Source organism: Mauremys reevesii, linkage group 11 (genome assembly GCF_016161935.1).
Source record: "Mauremys reevesii isolate NIE-2019 linkage group 11, ASM1616193v1, whole genome shotgun sequence".
Classification (NCBI taxonomy): domain Eukaryota; kingdom Metazoa; phylum Chordata; order Testudines; family Geoemydidae; genus Mauremys; species Mauremys reevesii.
In genome coordinates this window covers 45874554-45899346 of record NC_052633.1, presented here as the reverse complement: position 1 = coordinate 45899346, position 24793 = coordinate 45874554, and the positions used below count along the sequence as shown (strand labels likewise).

Genomic DNA, 24793 nt, shown 5'->3' with positions numbered 1-24793 from the left:
ATTCTACCTTTCCTCTTTGCATAAAAATGCCATGGATGACAATGTGAGTTCCACGGAAGGCACAGGTGCAGACTATGGATTGATTTTAAGAAAGTTTCCATCTTTGAGCATATGTTTTAATGTTTTTTCCATATAAAGTTTCCGAGCCGATTTACCAGTGTGGTGTGATTGCTTTGAATCTCATGGTTAATATTGTTAACCAGTTTTGGCAGGTGGTCTTTTTAGTGCTAGTGTGACACAAATAGACCTTCTAACTTTTTAGCATGCATTTACTAAATAGTTGATTTATTTTATTTACAGATATATTTGCAAAATTCTGCTCTGACTCATTCTCAGTGGAGTTAATTTGAAATTGCTCCACTGAGGTCAGTGGAGTTGCACATGATTTGCACCAGTGTAAATGAGAACAGAACTTGTGACATGATCCAGGGTGGAAGAGTACTATGTCAAATTTAGAAGAACCACATGACATTTTTTGAACAGATCTTAAGCCTAGAGAGCTTCTGGTGCCATTTGGCTATGTTGAAATGAGAGTTTTGAGCAGCTCATTTTTAAACTATATTCTCTTTGTCTGGAAGCAAAAGAAGAATTGCTTCAAAAGAATAATCTTTTTGTTTGCATGGCACAGGATTCCATTTAGCTAGAAATACATTTTTGTTGTTTTTAACTCAGCTTAAATTACAATGATTTTTAACATAATTTTCCTTGAAAATACATTTCAATTAAGGAAAAACTGTTTTGAAAACCTCCAAAAAAATTCCAAGAAACCCAAAGCTTTAGACAAAATTAGCAGTTTCATGAAAACCTAAAACACCAGTGGATTCCCCTACCCTAAATGTGGTACACATAGTCTGTTAAACTTTCACTGTCATCACAATACTCATAAAAATAATTTTCAAATTAACAGCTTTTAAAAAGAAATTAATTTCTTACTCTGTTATCAACAGCTTTCAGCTAAGAATAATGATATATTATTTGGTCAGCCATATGTGAATATATTCCAGAGGAAGGTCTTTTTTGTTTGTTTTCCTGACCTTTTCTTTTTTATAAACTATTTTAAACCGACATGTCTCATTTGTAAACAACTTCCTTCCCCCTCACGGGCCCATGCCGCTTGGTTTTTAGTTTTTGAGTAATCTTGGCAAATGTTTAATTTAAAACCACTAGTTCAATGCTACTTTAAAAGCATCTGTGGTCATGCAATACTTTGCTGTTTTAGTTCTGATTCTCCCATGCAATGTGACAACTGCTATTTTAAAATTAGGGGAACAGTTTGGTGTTTGGTGACATAAAATACATGTATTAGTTGCCTGGGTATACCGCAAGGAGGACAGGAGACTTGTTATGGGTTTTAATCAGGCAGCAACTTTAATATATAGATGTCTGGGACTACCCGGCAGATAAAGTGTACAGTGCAGGCAAATCCATGCTTATTTAAATCAATTCTCCAGGGCTTTCACAAGCCCGCCTTTGTTTAATCCATGCTTATTCAACTCAGTTTTCCAGGGCTTTCACCAGCCCCTCTTTGTTTCCATCCAGGTCCCCCAGCCAACTCATGGCTTGGACCTTACCATCCACCAGCCTCGTGAGAGGGTTTAGGAGGGCTATGAGAATGGAGGGGGTTGGCTCCCTGCCGTGCCAGTCAGAGGAGTCCCCGAACCCCTTCCCCGTTCTGTCCTTTTATCCAGGACCTCCTTTTAAGTCCTTTATCAGGCCATTTATCTGGTCACTGGCTGCCCTCCCTATGGAGTACCTGCACTGAACATCCACCCAATATTACAAAATAAGTTGTGACATATGGCCTACCACCTTTTCTACTGACCAGAAAAGGTCCATCCTCACACCTGCTGTGAGGAAGGCAAAAAAAAAAACACACTCCACCAAAGCCAATTCTGGTGGTGCGAGAAAAATTCCTTCCCAGCCCCACTTTAAAAGGGGCGACTAGCGTAATGCCCACAGCAAATCCTAACCCAGCCTGCCAGTCGCCTCCGCTAGGGGAGGGAGGGTGGGTCTTGGCTTCCTTGCTGCTTGGACATAGAGACTTGTCCCTCCCAGGTTTCGTACCTTTATGCACACTTTATGCACACTTCCTTAGCCTACTCTTGTTTCTGGAACCAAAATCATCCATTTTCCTCAAAATAGTTTATATTCCTTCTTTAGTTTTCTCCTCCCACCTCCTGCTCCTTCCATACAACAATGGAACGCATACATTTCCCAACACATACAATTACCTTGCACAACTTATATAAAAAATGATCTCATGAAAAAAATCATGGTTAGTTTTTTGACTCTTGGATTTCAGTTCATCCTTGGTCAATAATAAATAATACATCACCCGTGCAAAGACTAAGAGATTATGCATTTTAAAGTCTCATTGACTTCAATGGGACTTAAGCACTTGCTTAAAGTTAAGAACATACTTAAGTGCTTTCCTGAAGTGGAGCCAAAATGCACCCTTGCAGCTTGATCCTGCTCCTAGTGAAGTCAATGATAAAATTCCAATGGACTTCGGTGAACCAGGATCGAGTCCTTAAGCAAGTCACTGTCCTCCCTTGTCTCCTAGCACTCTGCCCTCTTCTTATTCCCCTAGTCCCCTTCTAATTGCTCCTTCATCATATCCTTTGGAGGATCTTCCTTATTTCCCCCCCATACATACCAGGTGTCTGTGGGGATTTCACAGGGCTCTGTCCTTCGTCCCCTTATTTTCTCCTTCTATACCTCATCTCTGGGTTATCCTATCTGCAAACACAAGTTCAACTACCATCTCTATGCTGAGGACTCACAGATCTCTCTCTTTCTCTCTCCACTCCAGACTTCTCTCCTTCTATCCAAATTAAAATCTTGGCCTGTCTCTCTGACAACCCCTTCCTGAATGTCTAGCCATTAGCTCAAGTTCAACATGGTTAAAACAGGGCTTTAAACATTCACCTCAGTCCCTCTTGCTTGCATCCTTTCTTGGTCACTCTGGGTGACACTGCCATCCTGTCTGTCCTGGCTGTCATCTTTGATTCAGACGTCTCTCTAGGTCCTCACGTCCCAGCTATCTAAACCTTGCTATTCTTTCCCTATAATACCTGTAAGGTGTGGTCTATGCTGCAATCACAGGGTGTGACGGCATCTTACATAGACACACCTATGCTAGCTTTAATCTAGCTAGCTTGGGTATTGGAGCGAGGCTGCAGCAGCATGGGTTTCAGTGCAGACTTCTCAAGCCTGTTTGGAACCCTGACCCTGGGTGGCTAGCCCACGCAGACACCTGTGTGGGATAGCTAGGTTAAAGCTAGCTCAGGTATGCTGCCTGCTGAACTGGCCTCTGACTACACCCAGGGTTAAGGGGGAAAGTGGAAGCTAGTTTTGCTCCCATTGCTTTAGTGCACTAACCCACTAAGGACTGCTCTGGTGTACATGAGGAGTAAGCCCCAGGTTGTGGCTGCAGAAACAGATATTTAAAGCAAAAAAAAATTAAAATCAAAATACAAGTTTTTAAGGTGAGTCCAATCTCCATGCTCAGGGGAAATAGTGCACTCTGAGTTCAACAGATAAGGAACTAGTAGACGTCACTCAAGTATAATCACACTGCAACATATAGTTACATAATCAAAGGGTGTAACTAGCTAAATATTTATGGCATCCACAGAGCAGGTATTAAAATTCTATCACCTAAGGTTTGCTGGCTGGGGGCCTGATCCTATGGCCAATGCAATCTTTCCACTGACTTTAATGGGTGCTGGATTAAGTGCTACGCCTAAATTTGGAGCTATGCAGCTCCTCTTAATCTACTGTTTTATTGCACCAAAAAGATCCATCCCTCACTGAGTGCATGAAGGTTTCCTTTGGAATTTTCCAGTGGTCTGCACTGTTCTTATCAAAGGTTTTATGTTTCAGTATCTCTGTGTCAGTTTTATACCAGTATTAAAATTATCAAGTGGCATGCTTTGTTCACTGGGAACTCTATACTAAAATTTACAACTAACAAAAAATGTGAGCCATTGTTAATCCATCTATTACTTTTTGTTCTCTACTTTCTTTGTCAGAAAAATAAAGTGCCATCATTTTCTGTCTTGTATAGAATATAGCAATTCTTTTAAACATATTCTATCTACTGCTTTCATCTTTTGCATGTGGCACTCTGTCACTTAACTGAGTATCTGCTGTTATTGTTCCTTGCGCACAGCCTCACTAACCTGTGGGTTAAATGGATAGTTAGTCAAAGCAAATATAAAATAATAAAAAATAATAATAATAATAATAATCTGACTTATATGGCTATCTTTCACAAACATCAAAGGGCATATCTAAAACTATGGGACGGTATTGTCACATTCCCCACCTGTGTCAATCAAACTAAGAATATTAACCTAGAAGTCTGATTTGCCCATGCTTATGATTATAAAGAAAATGTAATATGACAATATAAATCAAGATTATAAGTCTGCAAACACTGAATTCTGATCTAGGATTTATTTTTAAGACACTACAGATTTCTTCACAACAGCTTGACTGGGCAAAAATATACATAATAAAGTAAGATGGATACTGGCAGTTCTCTTAATGGGGGCATTGTGCCTATCCACTGCACAGCTCAGAGTGAAAGAGAAGAGAGGAAAAGGCCCCTTATGTGTGGGAATTGCTCCCTGTAAAAATCCCCAAAGACATTACACTTCCAACTCTCTCCTTAACCCACCTGCGCTGTGACTTCACTTCTAACCCAGTTCAGGGAGAGTTGGCTGGAGGACACAGGGAAAAAGGCGAAAAATAGCATGGCTCATCAGAGAGACGTGTTGCCAGGGAGGCTGAAACCAGGGACTGTATGGATGGTTAGGTCTTCATGTGTAATCTGGGATAGGTGAGACTACAGCCGGTCTTTTCTATAGATCCTCCAGATCCAGTGTTATAAGGCTATGGGTACAATTTTCAAAAGTGTTTTCAATGGAACATAGGTCCCTTAGCCATTTAAAGTTTTAGAAGATTTTTACCACCTCCCCTCTACATCATGAGTGGTGCGCATAATAGGCCAGGGGAGGCTTGGCTTCCCCTAGTGTAGCCGCTGCTGCTGGACCCTGGTTGCAGGTTTGACAGGGGAAACTTGCTTTTTATTATTCTCCATGCAGGTGCCAGGGCAGCTGAGGAGGTGGCATGTGCTACTCAGCTTCCTGGGATCATCAGTAATCTCCCTGGAATCCAGAGAAATTACTAATGAACCCAGGAAGTTGAGTAAGACATACTGCCTCCTCAGTCACCCTGGAACCTGTATGGTGCATATCAAAAGCTCAGGTTCCTCTTCCAGAAGAGAGAAGAAGAGAAGAACTTTTGAATTTTCCTTAGGGGCAGCATAGGGTCTGCAGTGGCTCTGGCTGACCTGGGGCTCCTCCAAGCAGGTTGGGGCGGGGAGAGGGCTTGGGGCTCTGGCTGTCCCAGGGCTCCTCTGGCATGGGAGAGGGGTGCAGAGGGTCTTGGGACTCCAGAAGGGGGGCAGGCAGAAGGGGTGAGCCGGGGCTAGCCTCCCTGAAGTGGGGCTCCACCTGCCGCCTATGCTCCACAATGACACAGACACCTCATAATGGAGGGGAAGGGGCTTATCAAGCACAGAATTGTCAGATTACTTTTCTGTGGTTTTACTGCAGATGGGAAACAGGCTTTTTTCTCACCCATCTTCTACTTATTTTTACTCATCATTTTAAACAGGAACTTTAAGTGTTGTGGGCCCACTCCAGGGATGTCCTATCACCCCATACACTGGTTCTGCTGGTACAGGTCACTGGGAAATTCCCCAGCTATAGGAGAATCCCCAAGTATATTCAGTCTAGGGGACAAACTGGGGGTACCTGGGGAAAATGTGCATGCTGACACAAATTATGGCTGCTTTAGTTTTGCTGAGGGATGGAACTGCCTCTGGCCAAACCCTGAATAGATGCACAACGGTGGTGCAAAGTATCTTTTCCTCTCCTTGCCCCAGTCCCATTTGCAATAAAATGTCTACTCTCCTCTCCACCCTCTCTGCTCCCATTGCCAGGCAATGACTTTTTAAACAAAAGAGTCTTCATGTAACTGAGACTTGTATTCTTCACGTCAAACAATGCTAAGTATCTTTTCTCCCTTCAATGCATACAGGCAGTTAGATGTCAGGGGGAGGGGAGAAGTTCTCCCTTCTATTTTGCCATTTTGTACTTTATATTTCCTGCTACCTTCCAACTTATCTCACTGAAAAGAAGTTTCAAACTGAACAGCAGGAAGAAAACTCTCAGATCACATGAAAACACATTATCTGAGAGATGAACAAAAGTTCACGCGGACATTTTGTTTCAAGGGATATCCCTGTCTCACAGGAGAAAAAGCAGGCTCAAGTGTTAGTACCCAGCATCTTAAGATATAACTGTCTAATGCTAGTGATTATGCTGAACAGTTTAGATAAGCTTCAGGGTAGAACATCCTTATCTACTGAGACTTAAAAAGTAGGTATTTCACAGTGTGATTCAACATAAAACCCAATTTACAATTACATAAAGAACCATAAAATCAGTACATGATGAGGTGCTTTCAAAGTAACTGAGTTTTTAGATGTTCTAAATCAGGTATCTAATTTTCTAGCTATATTTTTAATTAAATATGCACCTTGCAGGGTTGAATCCTCAATGCTAGTCTTCTCAAGTGGTACTATATAAATAGGGCCCTTCATTTTCAATTTTTATTGGGAATTTATCAAACAAACAAACAAACAAACAACAAAATCAGGTAAAAATCAGTGCAAAAATCTATTAATAATTTTTCTGGGTAAATATCAGGGTTTATTTTGGTGGATGGAAAGACAGAGGAAAAATGTATTCAGTAGATTAATGCTTTGAATTCCGTTCATCAATGTGGTTTGCTGCAGAACTAAAACAGAACTCAAAAAACAATGCCACCTCAGAGTTTAAGAAAACAGTATATCTCTAATCCCCAGATCAAACTTTTCATTTGAATAAAAAGTTTACTGTTGTAGACTTAGAACTATTAGACTATGAACATTTACATTTAATAATTGGGCCACACCATTTGCAGTGCATAATGTCATCGTCCTTTTCTCCTATTTTTGCTTTTTTTAAACTTTTGAATAGTTCCCTGTGTTCTGAAACATATTCTGATACAGATTTTCATTTTCTTCCCATTTTAGTGTTAAATCTTTAAAGCATTATCTGCTAACAGCTTGAAATGCGGATGTGGTGGCATGAGATTCATCAGTGTGTTCAGATGCACACACAATTCCGAGCTTGCATGCATGCCTGTTTATTGTGTGTATCTTCTAATCTAGACTAATACATAGCCTTACTTCAACAGGCAGCTTTGCATATACACACAGACTAATATATTATCATAATATATATCTCATGCAATGTATTGTATTTTCCTGAAAAAAAAAACAGTTATTTTTTATATATTGGAATGAAGGGTGAAAAGTAGGGTGAAAATTGGAAATAAACTGAATAATACTTTTTGTAAAACCCTGGAAATTTTCGGTAAAAATCAGTTTAAACTGAAAAAGAAAGGGCTTATGTATAAACATTATCAAAAGGAACATTAAAGCAAAACACTGGAGAGTTACACATTTTAGTTACCTCACCTCATATAAGTAAACTTGTTCCTTTGTTACAGCAAAAATTAGTAAAACGTTATTTTGCACAAGCTTGTCTGTTAGTTGTCCAATTGTTGGATACTCCTGAAAACAAATATAGAGAGCCAAATCAATCCCTGTTTTACAAAAGGACCAAGGAGTTAAAAATAGTGATGAAAAACATTGCATGTTATCTTTAATGAACATACATTCATACCATGCTCAGTGTAATATAAACATGTAATTACACACTACATGTGTACAGAGTAAGTGTGTATGTGCACATAGAGCCTTTCCTTCTGGTGCTCACATTACCCCGAAGAGACTGAGTGCTCCACCTGTATGTCATGCTTTGGTGCCTGGGGTCAGGAGGTTTTAGTCCACACTGGAACACAGGCCTTTGGAATCTTCTTTAAATCTCTTAGTTCTTGAATTTAGACTCTAAGAAGGTGAGAAAACTAACTCTTGGAGGCAAGGACACTACTTACCTAGCACAGTATGGCCCACATCCTAACAGGGGCCTTTAAATATCACCATAATAGAACTATTAAATAACAGCATTAGTTTCAGCACTTGACTCTTAGTTTGAAATGTTTTTCTGACCTCATCAATGTCCTACACATTCCTGAACCACTCCTTAATTTACTTCCTTTAAGACAAGTGATGAAAGCATATTTTTGCTCCTCTCTCAAGGCGAGGATGCCAATAGGTTCTGTTCCACATGTTACCCATGGTGGCAGTTATTGGGAATAAGAGGTATCACTTTTTCTAATCATAACATGTTCTGAGATCACTTAGGTCAATATGCTGTGTCCTTAGTTTTGATTTTATGAAAATATGTGATTAAAATTAAAATGGATGACATCAAATGACTTGATTTCCCAACTCCTACTGCATATCACTGAACACTATCATTAATATTCCAATTCATCTTTCCTGTACTTTAAAATTCCACAATGAAAGAATTGTACAAAGCACGTTACCAAAACTGTTGACATGGAATATTCATTATTGTGGTCCAAGTGACAATGCCCATCATTTGGAATAACAATCCCTGCCAGTTTACTGTCCATCCCAAAATGGGAATCAGCATCACTCACAAACACCAGCAGATGTAGAGAGTCATTTCTCCACCCAATCTTTTCCTGTAATTAAAATGTAACGGTTTAGTATAGACTTTGATTATATTGATAGAAATAATACAGGATGATGGGGTAGAACACAGAAGAAGAGGTCTTTCAAAGAGATCTTTAAAAGGTAATGTCCTCTCTGCTTTAAGCAGACATCAAAAGACACCATGACAATTATTTAACAGAGTTCACCCCATTGCCTCTGACCAACATATCTCCTCTTCCCACTGTTGTGTTGAGTGAAGTATGTATAGCTGCTTGTCATCTATATAAAATATTGTTAATCATTAAAATATTTAAAGAGAAAAAATTGAAGAAACTATTATGATTATGTGGTAATTTTATTGCTTTTCATTTCCCATAGACACCCGATTATTACATGATCAGTACTTTTATAGCTGGAAACTACAAAACTATCATTTTTCAATGTGCGTATTTAACTTCATTATATACACTTTTCTAATGAAAAAAGAGATCATTTGAATATACCTTTACAGTCTGACCAAATACCCACTGAACTCAGTGGGGGTCCTTCCATTGATTTTAGTGGAGTCAGATCAGGGTCAGAGTCTACATTTTGAGAAAACAAGAGCTTATTTTTTTTTAAATACCATTAAAATCTATTAATATTAAAATGTGGAGTAATAAATATTACACCTAGAGGTTTCATTACCTTGCAAACAGCTGCCTGCATAATTGCATCAAATCCTCCCTCTGGAGTATCTATATTAGCTGAGATTTTTTGTTCTTTCACAATTTCATTGAATCTTTCAGCGTCATTCGTTAATGGCAAAACATGTTTGTATCCAAAGGTGGGTAAGCAATCACGTGGAACACTTCTATAAAATAAATGATATATCTATGTCTATATCTTACAGCCAAAGCAGAGACAGAATGCACACACGGTAGTTTCTTTGTAACTCTATCTAGCTTAGTTTTCAGGTGAACATCTCTTCTGTGTAACTTGTTTTATTAATATCATTGCTGAAAGTAGTACCTTTATAGTTCAGTGAAACAGACCAAGTGAAAAAACTTCAAGGTTAAAACATAACATGACACTCAGTTAATTTTAATGAGAAACTGTGCGTTTAGATAAGCTGTGGCTAAAAAGTGGTGTGAAAACGGCACTTCCCCAGGAATAGCCCTGGGAGGCATTGTGCCCCAGTGATACCCCGCAGTGGCATACTCTTCCTATGCTCCTCTTGTAATCTGTTCCAGCCCTTTACAGGGCACATTATACTCCCACCATCACATCGCATCCCCACTTGCTCTGAGGAGGAGAAGAGTATCAGGCATGCAGCCCCTACTCCCCCCAAGCACCCCAGAGTTATGATCTGGGCAGGACTAATGCAGCATGGGGCTCAGGGGACTGTTCCTGGTTCTTTAAAACAAATAAATAATAAGAACATTAATAAATATACTGAACTATTGTTGTTTGGTATTTTTAAGTACCCAAAAGTATGGTGAGCCTTTACAGCTGTAACATGAATAATCCAGGATTTAAATAAATAATATATATTTCAAGCAAATTCAAGAGATATATAACGAGTATCAATGTGCTAATCAGTCAAACACACCTGTAACTAGCAGGAAAATCTAAACAGCAAGCAAAAAGGCAAGCCTCTTCCCCCCTAAACTCCCCCTCCCCCCAACAACCCAATGGGGTATAGAAAATGACCAGAGTATGAACCAAGAGCCAAGTCCCATTTGCTTTATTCGCTCAACAGCAAGTGAGTCAGGTGGAAAGGCTCCAGTGAGGGCAGTGAGCAGGATTTTGCCCCCCGTGTTCCATCTTATCTGTGTTCCTCTATTAAATAATAAGACATACTTTGCCTTCTGCTTTCTTTGCCTACCTGCAAGGGTTGTTTATTTCTTCAGCTGTGGTTTTGATGAATGGTGAAACTGGTTTTTCAACAAAAGACCCAAAGCCCAGTCTAAAGTTGCTTGTTAGTTTTGACATTTCTTTGGAAAGAGTTGAGCCTAATTCCTTTATTGTATTCAGATCATCATCCATGGAAGCGGAAAGGTCCATGAGGTAATAGAGATCAACTGGATAATCTTCAGTCTGGCGAACTTTAATCTCTATTGTTTCTTCATTTCCTAGTAAAGCCATAGGGGAAATGGAGAATAAATTAACACATTTAACTTTAGACAATGTTACAGTCAATATAACAATGACTCTGTCTGTTTATTCTTAATGCTACCTTATGTGCCATTGGTGGAATTAACAGAAATGTATAAAATTATCAATGAAAATTCCAAATAGAAAATCTGAAAGGCCTTAAGTAGGTATTACGTGACTGGTACAGTAAAAATTAAGTACTAACTTCAGGATTAGGACTATTTGATTCCTGTAGATCTAGTGTGTTAGAAAAAACAAATGGCAGAGTGCAGCTTTAAAACCTTCAAATATGAATCTATAACGAAACAGAAGTTAGCACTTGTAGGAGAGAGTGCAAGGGTTAGTGGTCTGAGCATGGGACTGGGAGAGTGGATTACAAGTGCATCTGAGTTCTCTTCCTGTTTCTAATACAAACATACTGTGTGTTATTTAAACCTCTCTGCGCCTCATTTTCCCTAGGACAAATTCTGATCTATGTTATATTGGTGTAAATCCACAGTAACGCCATAGACCTCAAGAGATCTTGCAAATCATGTTGATATCCTCAGAGAAAAACACTATACGACAGATTCTCTGCTGCAGCTGAGATTTTCTCAGGTTTCCCAATTCTCTCCTCATCTCTGCCATGGCCTGGGTGCAGGTTAGAAAAGCCTCCAGAATAGGTGCTGCTGGGACCTGGCGGTGTTGCTGCCATGCCCCCTGGCCTGAAATGGATTCCATTATATATATGGTTTACAGTTTGGTTCGGTGGCTCTTAGCAAACCCACTATAAAAACTGTTCCAGCATCCCTGGCCTTCAGACTCCTCTAACCGAAACCATCTGGCCACATCCCATGTGATAGCTCGCCTACTGTGCTATGACCACGGCCCCTTCATTTCCACCCTCAATACACCTCCTGTGTCAAGGGCACAAGAGGAACGGTAAGGAACTAGCTCTTCCAGCTCTACACCCACGGGGGGAATTCCCAGCCCCATTGATGTGTGACATTTCCATTCCCTTTGTGCTGCCCCGGGCCATGAAGAGAATAGAGCATGGAAATTAATCTCCTTTTACATAAATGCAAAGTACTTTGGGGGGAATTTAAATAGTGTACATTTTACATCTATCCATCAGAGTAACACATGATAAATATTCACTAGGTCTTATATGATTACAACTAATGCTTAATTTTGAATTTGTTAATACATTTTATTTAAATACAGTAAATACATTCTGTTTTTTAGATCATTAACCATTTAGTCTGAGAAACCTGGAAAGATAGCATCAGCAGGAAAGAATCACAGTAATGAACTGAATAACTTACCTGGTCGCAGTCTAAAAGTTAACTTTTGAGGGGAAATCTGTGTGACATCAGAGTTATTCTTCTGGATTCCTATGCTAAGGGGCTTATTTTTGTGAATTTCTACTTTAGAAATGGGAAATTCAATAAAGTTCAACTGACATCCTTTTGACAAAAGATTTTCTGGAGTATCACACCTTCCGTGAATTCCAGATGAGTCTGTATAATTCTGAAACAATCAGCAGAAAGAATGGAAGAGCTAAATTTATTATTGAACAATGGTAAATAAATTATTTTCTGACCATCTTACACCTGATGTTTAACTAATACCATATTTTCATGACCATGAATTTAGCCCAGAAATACATGTGGCACTTGTATTCACTTCCTTGAATTCAGCCCTGTGTGCTGTTTGGCCTTCTCCTGCACTTAGGACCTGATCAATCTAAAGCCCATTGAAGTCAACAGGAGACTTTCCACTGACTTCAATAGTCTTTGGATCAGGCCCCAGCATTCCTACTCAAGCAAAACTCTCACCAACTGGAATGGGAGTTTTATGATTATATATTACTCTTCCTCTTCAAAGCACTAAACTCACATTAATTTCCACAACATTGTTGTAAGGTATTATCATCATTGCTGTGTGAAAACTTTGTCAGAGAGGCTAAGTGATTTGACCAAGGCCACAGAAAACTCCATGTCAAAGCTGGGATTAAAATTTGGATATTCCTGGTTTCCAATCCTGTGCTCATATCACTGGTCCATTCTCTTGTGCCTATATAAGGAATTTAAACTTTGCCCTTAAACTGCAAATGTCCCCTGAATTTTGTCACTGAGAAACACTCTGTTAAAGTTACATCAAAATTACTTTAAATCCACAAAAGCCCAGAAATTCAGAGTTAATGCTAAGACTCTGCTCTTCACTTCCCACTGGGAGTCAAATTCTGTTCATGGATATGTGTGTGCCTCATTGATTTCAGTGGAAACATAGGAGGGAAAAATTTGCCTCTCTGTACTTGGGCCACTTCTCATATCTACTCAGACAAAACACCCATTGACTACAGGATCAAACCCAGTGTATGTAAAAATCACCTATTATTATGAAACCCTTGGAAAGCAAAGCATACCGTCTGCAGTAGCTAACACTGAATTTTCTGGCTTCTCAAAACTATCAGGTAAACACATGGTTCAGGGCTAGTTAGAATGTGTATTTTTATCCAATAGACTATGATGGCTGCTTTTATTGAGTCTAGCCTGACACTAAAATAAATATGAAGTTCTTAAATATGCAGATTTTTTGCCTGCCCCACATCACCTGAGTGCAGCAAATAAATCCATGGGCAAACATTATATTTATTCCACTGACATTTCCAATAAATGCACATGATCTATACATGGTACTTCCAAACTCAAGAACTTAGTGGTTTTCTTTTTGTGTTTTATGAAAACACCCAATGGCAATTGGCCTAATTATGATCCTAATAGCTTGGAAAATTTCATATTATGAAATCCTGTGTTTTGAGTTGTACAGGAACTATTTTTTTAAAAAGCATAGAAAAGCCACTTTTGGGGGGGAGTGGAGGGGAACATTCTTAGTGTTATATCTTTCAAATTGCTAAATTGCTTTTAGTAAAAACTGGATTAAAAAAAGAACGGTATTTCAGTTTCATCCAAGATGGTATTTTTACTGTTCTACTAAAACCCCCTAAGGAAAGTGTTTATAAATTATTTAAAGAGTCCCTTAGAAGAGAGCTGTAGAGGTAGGAACAGTAAACCACCACAATAAGGTATTAACACACATTCTGTTTCTCTCTCATATCTGATCTATGTATTGTGTTTATATATTTATTATGTGCTTTGGACCTGATCCTTTGAAATGCTTAGCACTCTCACTTGCCACTGAAATCAATGGCTATGACGGGTGCTCAGCAGGACAAAAGTATCAAACACAATCCACTTTACTAAGACATTATTTTAAGAAATTTTGCAGTTCACAGCTATCTGATCAATAATTCAAAAACTAACCAGCAATTGACTGGCTAGCTGTTGGCTGAAACAGATTCACAAAACCCTGTGTTTGTCTATCTGTATTTATAAGAGCCAAGATTTCCAAAATCTAAAGTTAGGCTTCTAAAAATCATATCTAGGCTCCTGAATAAGCAGCCGTCTTTTCAACAGTGCTGAGCACCTAATTGTTCACCGTCTGCTTTAGAAGGGATAGGGATGTGTGGCTCTCATTTGAACCCTGCTTATTTTATTATTTACAGCCATGTCTATTGAGCTTTAATCGCAGAAGCCAACTGCTTCACAAACACTAACAAACTGAGGCTCAGAACACCTGCTGTGAGGCCAGGACGTATTCCTATTCCTATTTTACACATTAAGAACTGAGCCACAGATAAGTTAAATGACTTGCCTGGGGTCACACAGGAAGTCAGTGACATATCTGGGAACCAAATCCATATCTGTTTCCCAGCCCCATACTTTAGCCATAAGACCTCCATATCTTGGGCGCTCTATCCAGTATCACAGGAGCTGTATAATCCCACCATATTCACTTCCAAAATGATGAGGGCAGCTCCTCTGATAGGTAGAAACAAAGGTGCTAAAAGCTGGGGATCATTTTTTAAAGAAATAGAGAACAATAAAGCATAATTTCCAGATGTACCACTTTTGATTTCCAGAGAAAATTACACAGGCAATTTTCCCCCTCTAAATTCTTCATGCATTACAAAAGCACCGGCTGACCCAATTAATTCAATAATTCCATCACTCATAGCCACTGCAAACACTCAGATTGTATGGCTTTGAAATTTTTAAAATAATTTACTTTACCTCTTGAGAACACCAAGCACACTGTGGTCCAGAAAACAAACAATCTTCACAAGTCACTGCACTCCCTGGAGAACAATTTCCTATATTTAAACCCAGGAAGGTAAGAGATTAATAATGGGTTTAATTATTCTTTTTATAAAATGTCCCATTTTGTTAAAAATATTGGAGATAAAAAATAGTAACACATTAGGACATACTTAATATTATTGACAAAATTCCATCATTAAAATATTTATATTAGTTTAGTATTTAACTTGATCAATAATTACACTATTACTGGTAATTAATAAAAATGTGAGCACCTAAAGGTCACTCATCTATGCACGCTATGCATACCATTATTTGTTTTCTGAAATGCATTTCATAATTGTTACGTTTGTTTAATCATAACTAGAATTTTTAACAAAATCGATCTGTGTACATTGTACACATTACAGTTGTTTCATTCTGCTTTCCAATGTATTTGCTCTGGAAGTTAAAATTATGCCAGGTTCCATAGATACACCACCAGAGTCACAGATGTAGTGTGAAATTTAATGATGGATCAAACTCTGATTTGTTTAATTAAAATGGCTCAAAAGTCTGTGTGTTTGGTGCAGGTAGTTCTATATTATGAACAGATGTACTCTAAATACATTTATTGGCTATGTAGTCATACTACACTCTGTCAAAAACATTCATTAAGTGGAAAGGAATGATTGAACAGACAACATGGGAAGCTAGTTAATATAAAGTTGTTAAACAGAAAACAATGTAAAATATGCTTTTAAAGAAGCAGAGTTCACTAATTGTACGCCTTACCTTGTACATTGCTATTTCTTAGCAGAAATAGAAAAAACAGGAAAAGCAATACAATCCCCATTCGTTTTCAGTTCTGGCTGTGTGAATTAAAAGTATAAAAGAATAATTACCTTCAGGGTAAAATGATTAATGTGGAATGTTGTAAAAGTCATAGATTCCTGAAGTATGTATTCTAAGATGATACTTACACTGGTTTGAAGAGAAACTTCCAAAATACCAGGACAGAACATTAATACAAAGAAAACAAAAGCTACCTGAATAGGTAAAGACGACAGGCTGTGCATAAAAGCAACTTCAACATGGTTATGGAACTTAACACTGCTCTTTATCTTACTTCCTTATTTTCCTTATAAGGAAAACAGGTACACAATCATAAGAAGGTGGGGGAATTCATTCAGGTACTGATTTTTTTTTTTTTTTGGTCAACACTCGCAGTCTTTCTGGGTCCTAGAGAAATCAGTCCAGGAGATTTTTTATCAAGTGTACAATAACTCTAAAGTACTGGTATTCCTTTGACTGTTTTCTGACTGAGTTCAATATGCTGGCAAGTCATACAAATAGTGACGTGACTATACCTGGAGAGATGTATAAATCCCATTTTTTCAGGTTTCATGTTGTGGAATGAACCTTCTAAAACCAACTGTGAAAAGAAAAAAAATCACCATAACTTATTATAACACTATAATAGAAAGCCATTTTAGGAACACAAAATGTCTTTTGTTTTACTGTGTAGAGTTTATATATACGTATTTTATTAGCATTATAAAGTGAAAAAGAAATAAATCAAACCTACATTATTGTGAAATGCAATTACTATTGTATAGGTGTGGTCATCTGCATGTTACTACCCCAATAGAGAATCTGTCTTCTGTGATGGAATTCAAGGTAATTTCCCCTGCAGCTATTAATACATTCAGGTAACCATGACTAGAAAGAGGTTTTCATTGCATTTCAAAGCATGTGGGGAACAAAAAACCTCACCCAACCTTCACAGCAGTGAAGCAACAGTAGAGAGTACAAGATGAAAGGAAAGGAAGTATGGTTAGAGAAGGGGAATGGTGGCTTGAACACCAGGCTTCAATTCCCAACTCTGCCACTGACTCACGGTATAGCCTTGGGAAAGTCACAATGTTGTGAGGTGGTTTTTAAGACACATTTAACTCCTTGGAGGAAAGGTTAAATATAAGTTCATACTATTATTATGAAAGGAAAATTAAAAATAACAAAACCCCATGTTTATCTGTTGTTTTATTTCCCCCCACCTTTTATCCTTTTGTCCTTTTTAGCATATAAGTTGTTTGGGACAGGGACTCTCTCTTCATAATGTGTTTGTAACAGCACATGTCAAACATTAGACTCTACTGTATAAATTATAAGTAAAGTTAATAATACCTGTGTACCAAAATAAAACTTACAAATACATATGTCATTCCTCTTCGATCATTTCAGTATGTCTGAGCCAGTTCATTACACTAGGAGTTACAGGGACCCAAAGTTATCCCTGACGTTAGAGCTCACAAGTCTTGCTGATTTATTTTAACTAAAATTTGCCCTTTCTACAGCTAATGTATTTGCTGTTCATAAGTATTCACCAAATAGTTTATGTGAACAAATATGCTATTGTTTTTGTCCCTTGGATGGATGATGTTTAAAACAAAACAGACTAAAAGTTACAGCATACTTACAAACTAAAGAAAAATTCACATGCACTAGTCATACAGCCTTTGACCTTAAGATCATAAAAAAGGCCATATTAGGTCAGACTAAAGGTCCATCCAGACCAGTATTCTGTCTATTGACAGTGGCCAATGCCAGGTGCCCCAGAGGGAGTGAATCTAACAGGCAATGATCAAGTGATCTCTCTCCTGCCATCCATCTCCACCCTCTGACAAACAGAGGCTAGGGACACCATTCCTTACCCATCCGGGCTAATAGCCATTAATGGACTTAACCTCCATGTATTTATCTAGTTCTCTTTTAAACCCTGTTATAGTCCTAGCCTTCACAACCTCCTCAGGCAAGGAGTTCCACAGGTTGAATCGGCGCTGTGTGAAGAGCTCCCTTTTATTTGTTTTAAACCTGCAGCCCATTAATTTCATTTGGTGGCCCCTAGTTCTTATATTATGGGAACAAGGAAATAACTTTTCCTTGTTCACTTCCTCCACACCACTCATGATTTTATATACATCTATCATATCCCCCCTTTGGGTCTGGCTACACTTGTGAGTTACAGTGCAATAAAGGAGTCCTGGGCACACTAGCGCACTACCCCTCCACACTGGCAAGGCAGGTAGAGCAGTGCTGCTGGTACTCCACTGACTGCAGTGCTGCTGGTACGCCACCTCGGCGAGTGGAATAACGTTTGATGCACCCCTGCTGGAGCACCGTGGCACCATTGTGAACGAGGTGTTGCATTATTGCGCTGTGATAAACCTTTGGAAACTTCCCATAATCCCCTTAAGTCAAGTGCCCACTCTTGTCATTGTTTTGAACTTGCTGTAGGAATGCAGATATGCCCTTTCAAAGCTCCATTTCTGACAGCTGGCTGCTTATCTGCTTCGGGACAAAGGAACCATTACTGAGGAATGCTGCTTGCTTTGAGTGAGTGAGAGAGAGGCGGGGTGGAGGGGAGGTCTGCTGCTGTCTGAACTTCCAAGACAACATGCTGGCATGCTCTCAGCCCCCCCAAAACCCATTCTCCCTCCCTCCACATACACACAACACACTCCCTGTCACACTCAACCCCACCCCTCACATTTGAAAAGCATGTTGCAGCCACATTCATACTGGGATAACTATCACAATGCATTGCTCTTTGTGGCATTGCAAGAGCTGCTAATGTGGCCATGCCAGCGCGCTTCCAGCTGAGAGTGTAAAGCATTTTCCCTACTGTGGTAACTCCCAGCGCTCTACAACTGCAAGTGTAGCCATACCCTAGTCTCCTCTTTTCTAAGCTGCAAAGTCCTAGCCTCTTTAATCTCTCCTCATATAGGACTGTTCCAAATCCCTAATCATTTTAGTTGCCCTTCTCTGAACCTTTTCTAATGCCAGTATATCACTTTTGAGATGAGGAGACCACATCTGTACGCAGTATTCAAGATGTGGGCGTACCATGGATTTATATAAGGGCAATAAGATATTCTTTGTCTTATTGTCTATCCCTTTTTTAATGATTCCTAACATCCTGCTTGCTTTTTTAACTGCTGCTGCACACTGCGTGGACATCTTCAGAGATCTATCCACAAACTATCTCTTTCCTGATTAGTAGTAGATAAATTAGCCCCCAGTGGTCCCCAACCTTTTTCGTCTGGTGGGCACCAGATGACGAGCCACGGAGGACCATGGCGGCAGCCGAGCATCCACTGATATTTTGCCAACAAGCGGCAACGTCAATAGGCGTCGCTGCCGAAATGCCGCCGACAAGTAGTGTCATCTAGAGGCGTCGCCGCCGAAATAACGCCAAAAATCCCTTTGGTGAGGGACCTTGTTAAGGCTTTCTGGAAATCTAAGCACACAACATATCTTCTAAGGTTGGATCGTTCAAACGTATATACATATCTTTCTAAGGATGAGCTGTCCACTTCCTGAAAACCATTTCCTTTTCTCCTCCCCAAACACTGCACATCTTTCACTGATCATAATGACCCCATTTTTCTGTCGGTACCTGCAAACTCGCTCCTTAGAGTAGATCTGTTGTTTCCAGGACCAATTCCTTCTCTCCCTGTTTACCCTTTCATCCATCTTTTTTCATGGCCACTTTGGAGCATCAGCACTCAGAACACTGTTATATTGATTTCTATCAGCTCTGGGCCCCTTGCATATTCCTATTAGGCCAAATTCTGCTCTCAGTTACACTAATGCAACACAGTAGAATTTGGCTCATTATTTTAAAAGATTGGCAACACTAAAAATATAATCTTTTTCTGATCATGGAACCTGGGACATTTCAAAAGATTCCACTCTGTGAATAAGATTTCTGTGGTCTCAGAGTGTATGTGCAGTCTTTTTCTTATTCCTACCCTTTCTAGTATATCAAAGATAGCACAAAAAGACATTTTATCTGCCTGCTGAAAAAACTCAGAAGTCTGGTAGTGAAAAAGCTTTGAAAAAGGTACAAAACCAGGGAAGATGCATCTTAGGCACATATGAAGCCAAACTAAAATTTATCCTAAGGAATGTTACCAAAAAAAAAAAAAGTATTTTCTCTCTACAGCTAATGTGTAGCTTTCCTGACAAGCTAGATCTTGTTTCACTCACTGAGCCAAATCCAAATGGAAGGGTGGTGGCCAGAAATAAAGATTGTGTAAAGATTCTAAAACAGAAAATGTTTGCATACAAAAGAATGCCTAATAGTTCATGCATCTTTATCTGAATAAACAAACACTCTCCCTTTGAAAAAAGCCAAGCTCTGCAGCTGGTAAGTTAGGAATTGATGTATTAGATATGACAGTTACACTTTAGGAACCCAGTCCTGGACAAAACATCTATGGGTTCTTTCCAAACTAGGCAAGTTCTGGAAAAGAGGAGATGCTGGCTCCACAGAAGACTGAGCTACCCAGGAAAAAGGTCAGTAGGACACACACATGCCTGAAGGCAAGGAAAAACCCGTCTCAATAACTGGGAATTGGAGAGCTACCCACTAAGAAGAAAAGTTCATGCACATGATCTCTCAACTTCATATGCTACACAACTTCTGATTCTTGGGACTGCTTACTACCCCCACTCGCATAAAGCCATGCAGCATGTGGGATTTATTACAGCTGAAAAGTTATAGTAATTCTCTTGAATGGTCATTGTTGGGGAATTCAAGGGCTTGGTGTCTACAGGCAGAGAGTGTTTTAAATACTCCCCTGTTGTTGGAGAATGGTGTGGCAAGTGGACACAGTGGGCCAGCTTCTCAGTTGCCCTGCAACTTAGTCATTTACACCTCTGCAAAGTGGGTGTAAAATGTGTAATCAGAATAGTAATGATTTAGAACCCCTGTGCACTCAGGGCTGAAGGGAGGTGGCTTTACATTTGGGTCACATGTTTAGTTCTTCCTTTCCCCATCTGGCCTCCAGAACAGATCTGCCAGCCAAGGAATTCCCAAGAAAAACCTCTTAAAAGATTTCCTACCTGACTGTCAATCATTCCCAAGAATCTACTTGCAGAGTACGGCAATTGGGAGGGTGGAGTTGCAAACTCTGTGCCTGCCAGTAGTCAGCAGTGCTTGGTCACTTAATAAAGATGTTCTAAATAAGATGTTACCTTTGTAGCTGCCAAGCCAAGAAGATTGAGGCTTTCTGTAGGACAGCAGACATGTAGACTCATTTTCTCTGGATTGGGTGACTGCCCAGAAAGATATTCCTGTCAACTGGAAACACCTGGTTCCAAAGACCATCTATAACAGAGATTCTTCAAAGGCTGCATATCAACTACCCAAATAAGGTTCCCTGAAAAAAGGTCTAAAACCTCAGTGCTTTTTACACTAGCCCTTCTGGACTATTGCTGATTCAAGTAACCCCATGGAGATTTGAATACTTGTAAACATGGGATGGTCAGATATAGATAAAACAACTACCCACAGCAACAGTGTTTTGATGTAGAAGACAGTGTCATGCGCCTGTCCGCTACAGCATCATTCCTGGCTGTACAGGGAGATACAGTTGGCAGTAGTACCTCAATGCCTGTTCAAAGATGTAATGCCTCTGGCAATTTTATATAATAGGGAAACTCATAATACACAGCCAGGTGGGATTTTTAATTTTTTTAAATTTTTGTGTGTATGGTATTTAATTATGTCACCGAATGGAGCACTTCACAAAATAAATAAAACTAGTCTGAACTCATATGCTTTAATGTTGCTTGCTGCCTCTTGCTCCCTTTGTTCATTAGCACAGCTGGAGATAGATGATATCATTGCAACAGAAAATGTCCCAGATACAAAGAAACAGCTGTAAACACTCAGGGCTAGCTTGTCAGCCCTTAGTTGACTATAGAGGGAGTAAGGAGCAGTAATACCCCACTGCTCAGACTGTGACTGCAGGCACATTGAGCTGCTTGCCCAGTGCTCCCCCATGAGAGAAACAGACAAAATGGGAGGAGCTTTGGCATCACGTCCCTTGTTGCTTAGTCACTATAATTAGCCGGTTACACAGAGGGAAGTTATTTCCTCACCCACCCACCCTGAGCAAAGTGAAATGGAGGCCTGGGGGGTGTTGAAGAACTGTGACTCAGTGAGTTATGATTCATTCTCCAGTCTGCCCTGAACTCAGGTGGAGACAATCTAGCTCTAGAGCAGATCTGCAGAGAAAGAGCAAGAGCCAAAATGCTTACAAATGCTGAAATGAAAAGTAAACAGTTCACTAAGAGTAGTTTTTCAATTTATATGTACCTCAGCCAGAAGTCAGGACTTGGTGGCTTCAGTTCAGGGTGTCTGTTTGTGCGCATGTGTGTTCTAAATTTGCTTTGCATGGGTGAGCACTCCTACAGATTTGTTTGATTTTCAGATTTGGACAAACTCTCACACTCAAAGCAAAATAAACCTGCCAAACTTCTCCTGGACTCAGGTGGAAACACTGCAACGCAATGAGGCTTCTGTCCCTGACTGCAAGCCAGCTCAACACTGTTCAAAGGTGGCCCAGCTTGCCAGAGAGCCAGGCAGCTGCATGACTCCTGCCTGAGTTTGGATTTTACCGTCTTGGTTACATTGTAAAAAATTTCCCCACTTCTAGGGAGGTCACTTTACTGTATGGTACAGCTTAGTACCATTTTGGCTCCTCTTCGGGTCCATGGGGAAACCTCTCTGCCTGGCTACCTTTCAATATCTCACAGCTTCAAGTGCTGAGGGGCTTCCTTCTCCCTCAAACACATGGAGGACACAGAGGTCCTGCCCATGTCCCCACTTTTAAAGGGCCAGGAGCACTCCTGAAACACCTAGCCCTTTGCTCCACAGCTAGTTCAGCATCCCCTCCTCTCTGACCCCAGAGCAACCCCCTACTCCTTCGAGGGATGAAGAAGCTCCCCTCCTGCCTTATAGAGAGGTGAGGGATTCCCAGCTGAGCCCCGTCAGGGCAGCACCGAGAGGCATGAGGAAGCGCAGTGCTAAGGGGGCGGGGGTGAGAGGATAGGGACCAGTGGCCATGTCTGCAGAGGTGTGTCTGGGGTATAATGGGGGTTGGGCTTGTGGAGAGGGGCAGGTTAGTTCATTTGCGGGGCTAGGCCCTATTCTGTTTAAACTTCCAGAAGCTGTCAGGAACTCCCCCAGCAAGCCCTGTCCAGGCATCCTCAGCCAAGGAAGGTGCCATGATACAGGACCTGGAGCATGGAAAGGGGGCTTCTCACTTAGCCAGCCCTCTGCTATGTCAGATCCACATTTGTCATTGGCTTTTCCCCTCTCTGCCTCTCCTTACCTCAGCTCTCAAGCACAATGTGAACCAGTTCATGTATAAAGTTCAGACAGTCCTACCTCTAAAAAAGGGAAAATGGATTTGCCCACCCTGTGTGATTCTCTTTTGCCACCAGTCAGTTTCTCACCACGAACAGGTAACATTTAAAGGCTCCAGTGGGAGCAATCCTTTCACCAGTGCGCACCAAGGATTCCTCCTGAGGACTGTCGTCATAGTTCCTATTAGAACTATAAACATCTTGCTGAAGTTACATATATGGCAGGCTGATTCTTTGCTGAAATACAGCTTGAATAGGGAGAGTCACTGCAACTGGTAACTATATTCTGGTCATGCCAAATGGCTTATCAGACCTGAGAGAGTGGGTTCAAGCAACAAACAAAACACACTAGAATGGGAAGGTTCCCATATGTCATTTTGAATCGTGACTACATTGGCTCCTTTTACAGTAACATGTTCAAACCCTTTAGACCTGTGAATGGATTCACTCACATCTGTTATTTCAAGGGAAAGTCTCATACTTGGGTTTTCAAAAGCTCTTCACAGAAAGTGCTGCCATCTTCTGGGACTTTACTGTTCTGTGCTCGAGAAACAGCGTTGTCTCTATAGTGGGACTTTATAGTGGGAGTTTATACACAGTGCAGGTACTGCTTTACCTCTCTGCCTCTAGCAATGTTCAACCAAACTATGTGTTTAAGAACCTTACATAATATTGATTCAGCTTCTTTGCTGAATATTTCTCAGATGATTAATGTTAATATGTTTTTTCAAACTCAGCCTGTAAAATCCTTGCCTCTTTCTAACAGAATAAATGGAACATTCCTTCTATCATTTTTAGTATGTGCTCAGTGAGATACATGTTTCTAAAACTAAAGCAAACTGTTTCTAATGTTTTGATCAGTGAATTGTATTTTACATATGTTGCCATTGCTGTTACACAATACAGTCTCATGAAAATGGTAGAAAAGGAATTAAAAGGGACACTGTCAACTTACGTTTAACCTAAAATTTAAATGTTGTAAAACAACTTTTATAAAAAAGATAAGACCATTGTTGCCATAATACTTAAATTTGAGTAAAAATACATAAACATTTCCAAGCAGTGTTTGAAACTCAAACACTGCAGCACGAAGAACCTGAAATTGAAACAGTCTGTACACAAAAATGAAACTGGTTTAATTGATTTGAATTGTCCTTGTTGTGTTATACAAAGAAAATACAGACAAATAAATTTGATTTTAAAAATTGTCACTTTTAATAATTTAAGATGTTGTTACTAACAAAAGTAAAGAAATGTGGGTGGTTGTTTTTTTTTAACAATTTGTCATTTTTCAGTTACCAGTGTTCCTTTTTGGACTGAAATTGGTGAGTATTTCTTACTGTTGCTAACTGTGATAATGCAATGCATGCTGCCATGTTGGTTATGTAGAAAATAATGTTGGCAGATATTTCTTAAATGTATGCAATTTGTTCAGAATGATTCATCGCATAACATCCATGAATATAGTTCTTTCTGTAGCTCGTTGCAAGTAATTGGAGTTAGAAATTATTAACAGCATTGCTTAGACATCCAGCTCATAAGGGTTCTTTCTGTTTTCTGATTAGATTACAATAACTCTTAGGAGTTAGGTTTCTGTTGCAAATATACACTA

The 24793-nt window shown here is 39.7% G+C and overlaps 1 protein-coding gene across 4 annotated transcripts in view; it reads right to left on the bottom strand.

The window, feature by feature from the left end:
- The window catches only part of ITGB6 (integrin subunit beta 6), a 47914-nt gene extending 26918 nt beyond the window's left edge, over nucleotides 1-20996 (bottom strand). For 2 of the 4 annotated variants that reach the window (XM_039495858.1, XM_039495860.1), the window contains exons 1-9: nucleotides 20872-20996; nucleotides 16332-16396; nucleotides 15757-15833; nucleotides 14956-15035; nucleotides 12145-12349; nucleotides 10572-10818; nucleotides 9392-9557; nucleotides 8572-8733; nucleotides 7598-7693 (exon numbers count right to left, since the gene is read on the bottom strand). In XM_039495858.1, the coding sequence (XP_039351792.1) occupies nucleotides 7598-7693; nucleotides 8572-8733; nucleotides 9392-9557; nucleotides 10572-10818; nucleotides 12145-12349; nucleotides 14956-15035; nucleotides 15757-15817 (1017 nt within the window). In that variant the 5' untranslated portion in view covers nucleotides 15818-15833; nucleotides 16332-16396; nucleotides 20872-20996. Of the gene's footprint in view, nucleotides 1-7597; nucleotides 7694-8571; nucleotides 8734-9391; nucleotides 9558-10571; nucleotides 10819-11352; nucleotides 11409-12144; nucleotides 12350-14955; nucleotides 15036-15756; nucleotides 15834-15944; nucleotides 16000-16331; nucleotides 16397-20871 lie in introns of those variants that run through there. The other 2 variants (XM_039495859.1, XM_039495861.1) reach the window with 2 other exon arrangements.
- Between the last annotated feature and the right edge of the window lie 3797 nt (nucleotides 20997-24793).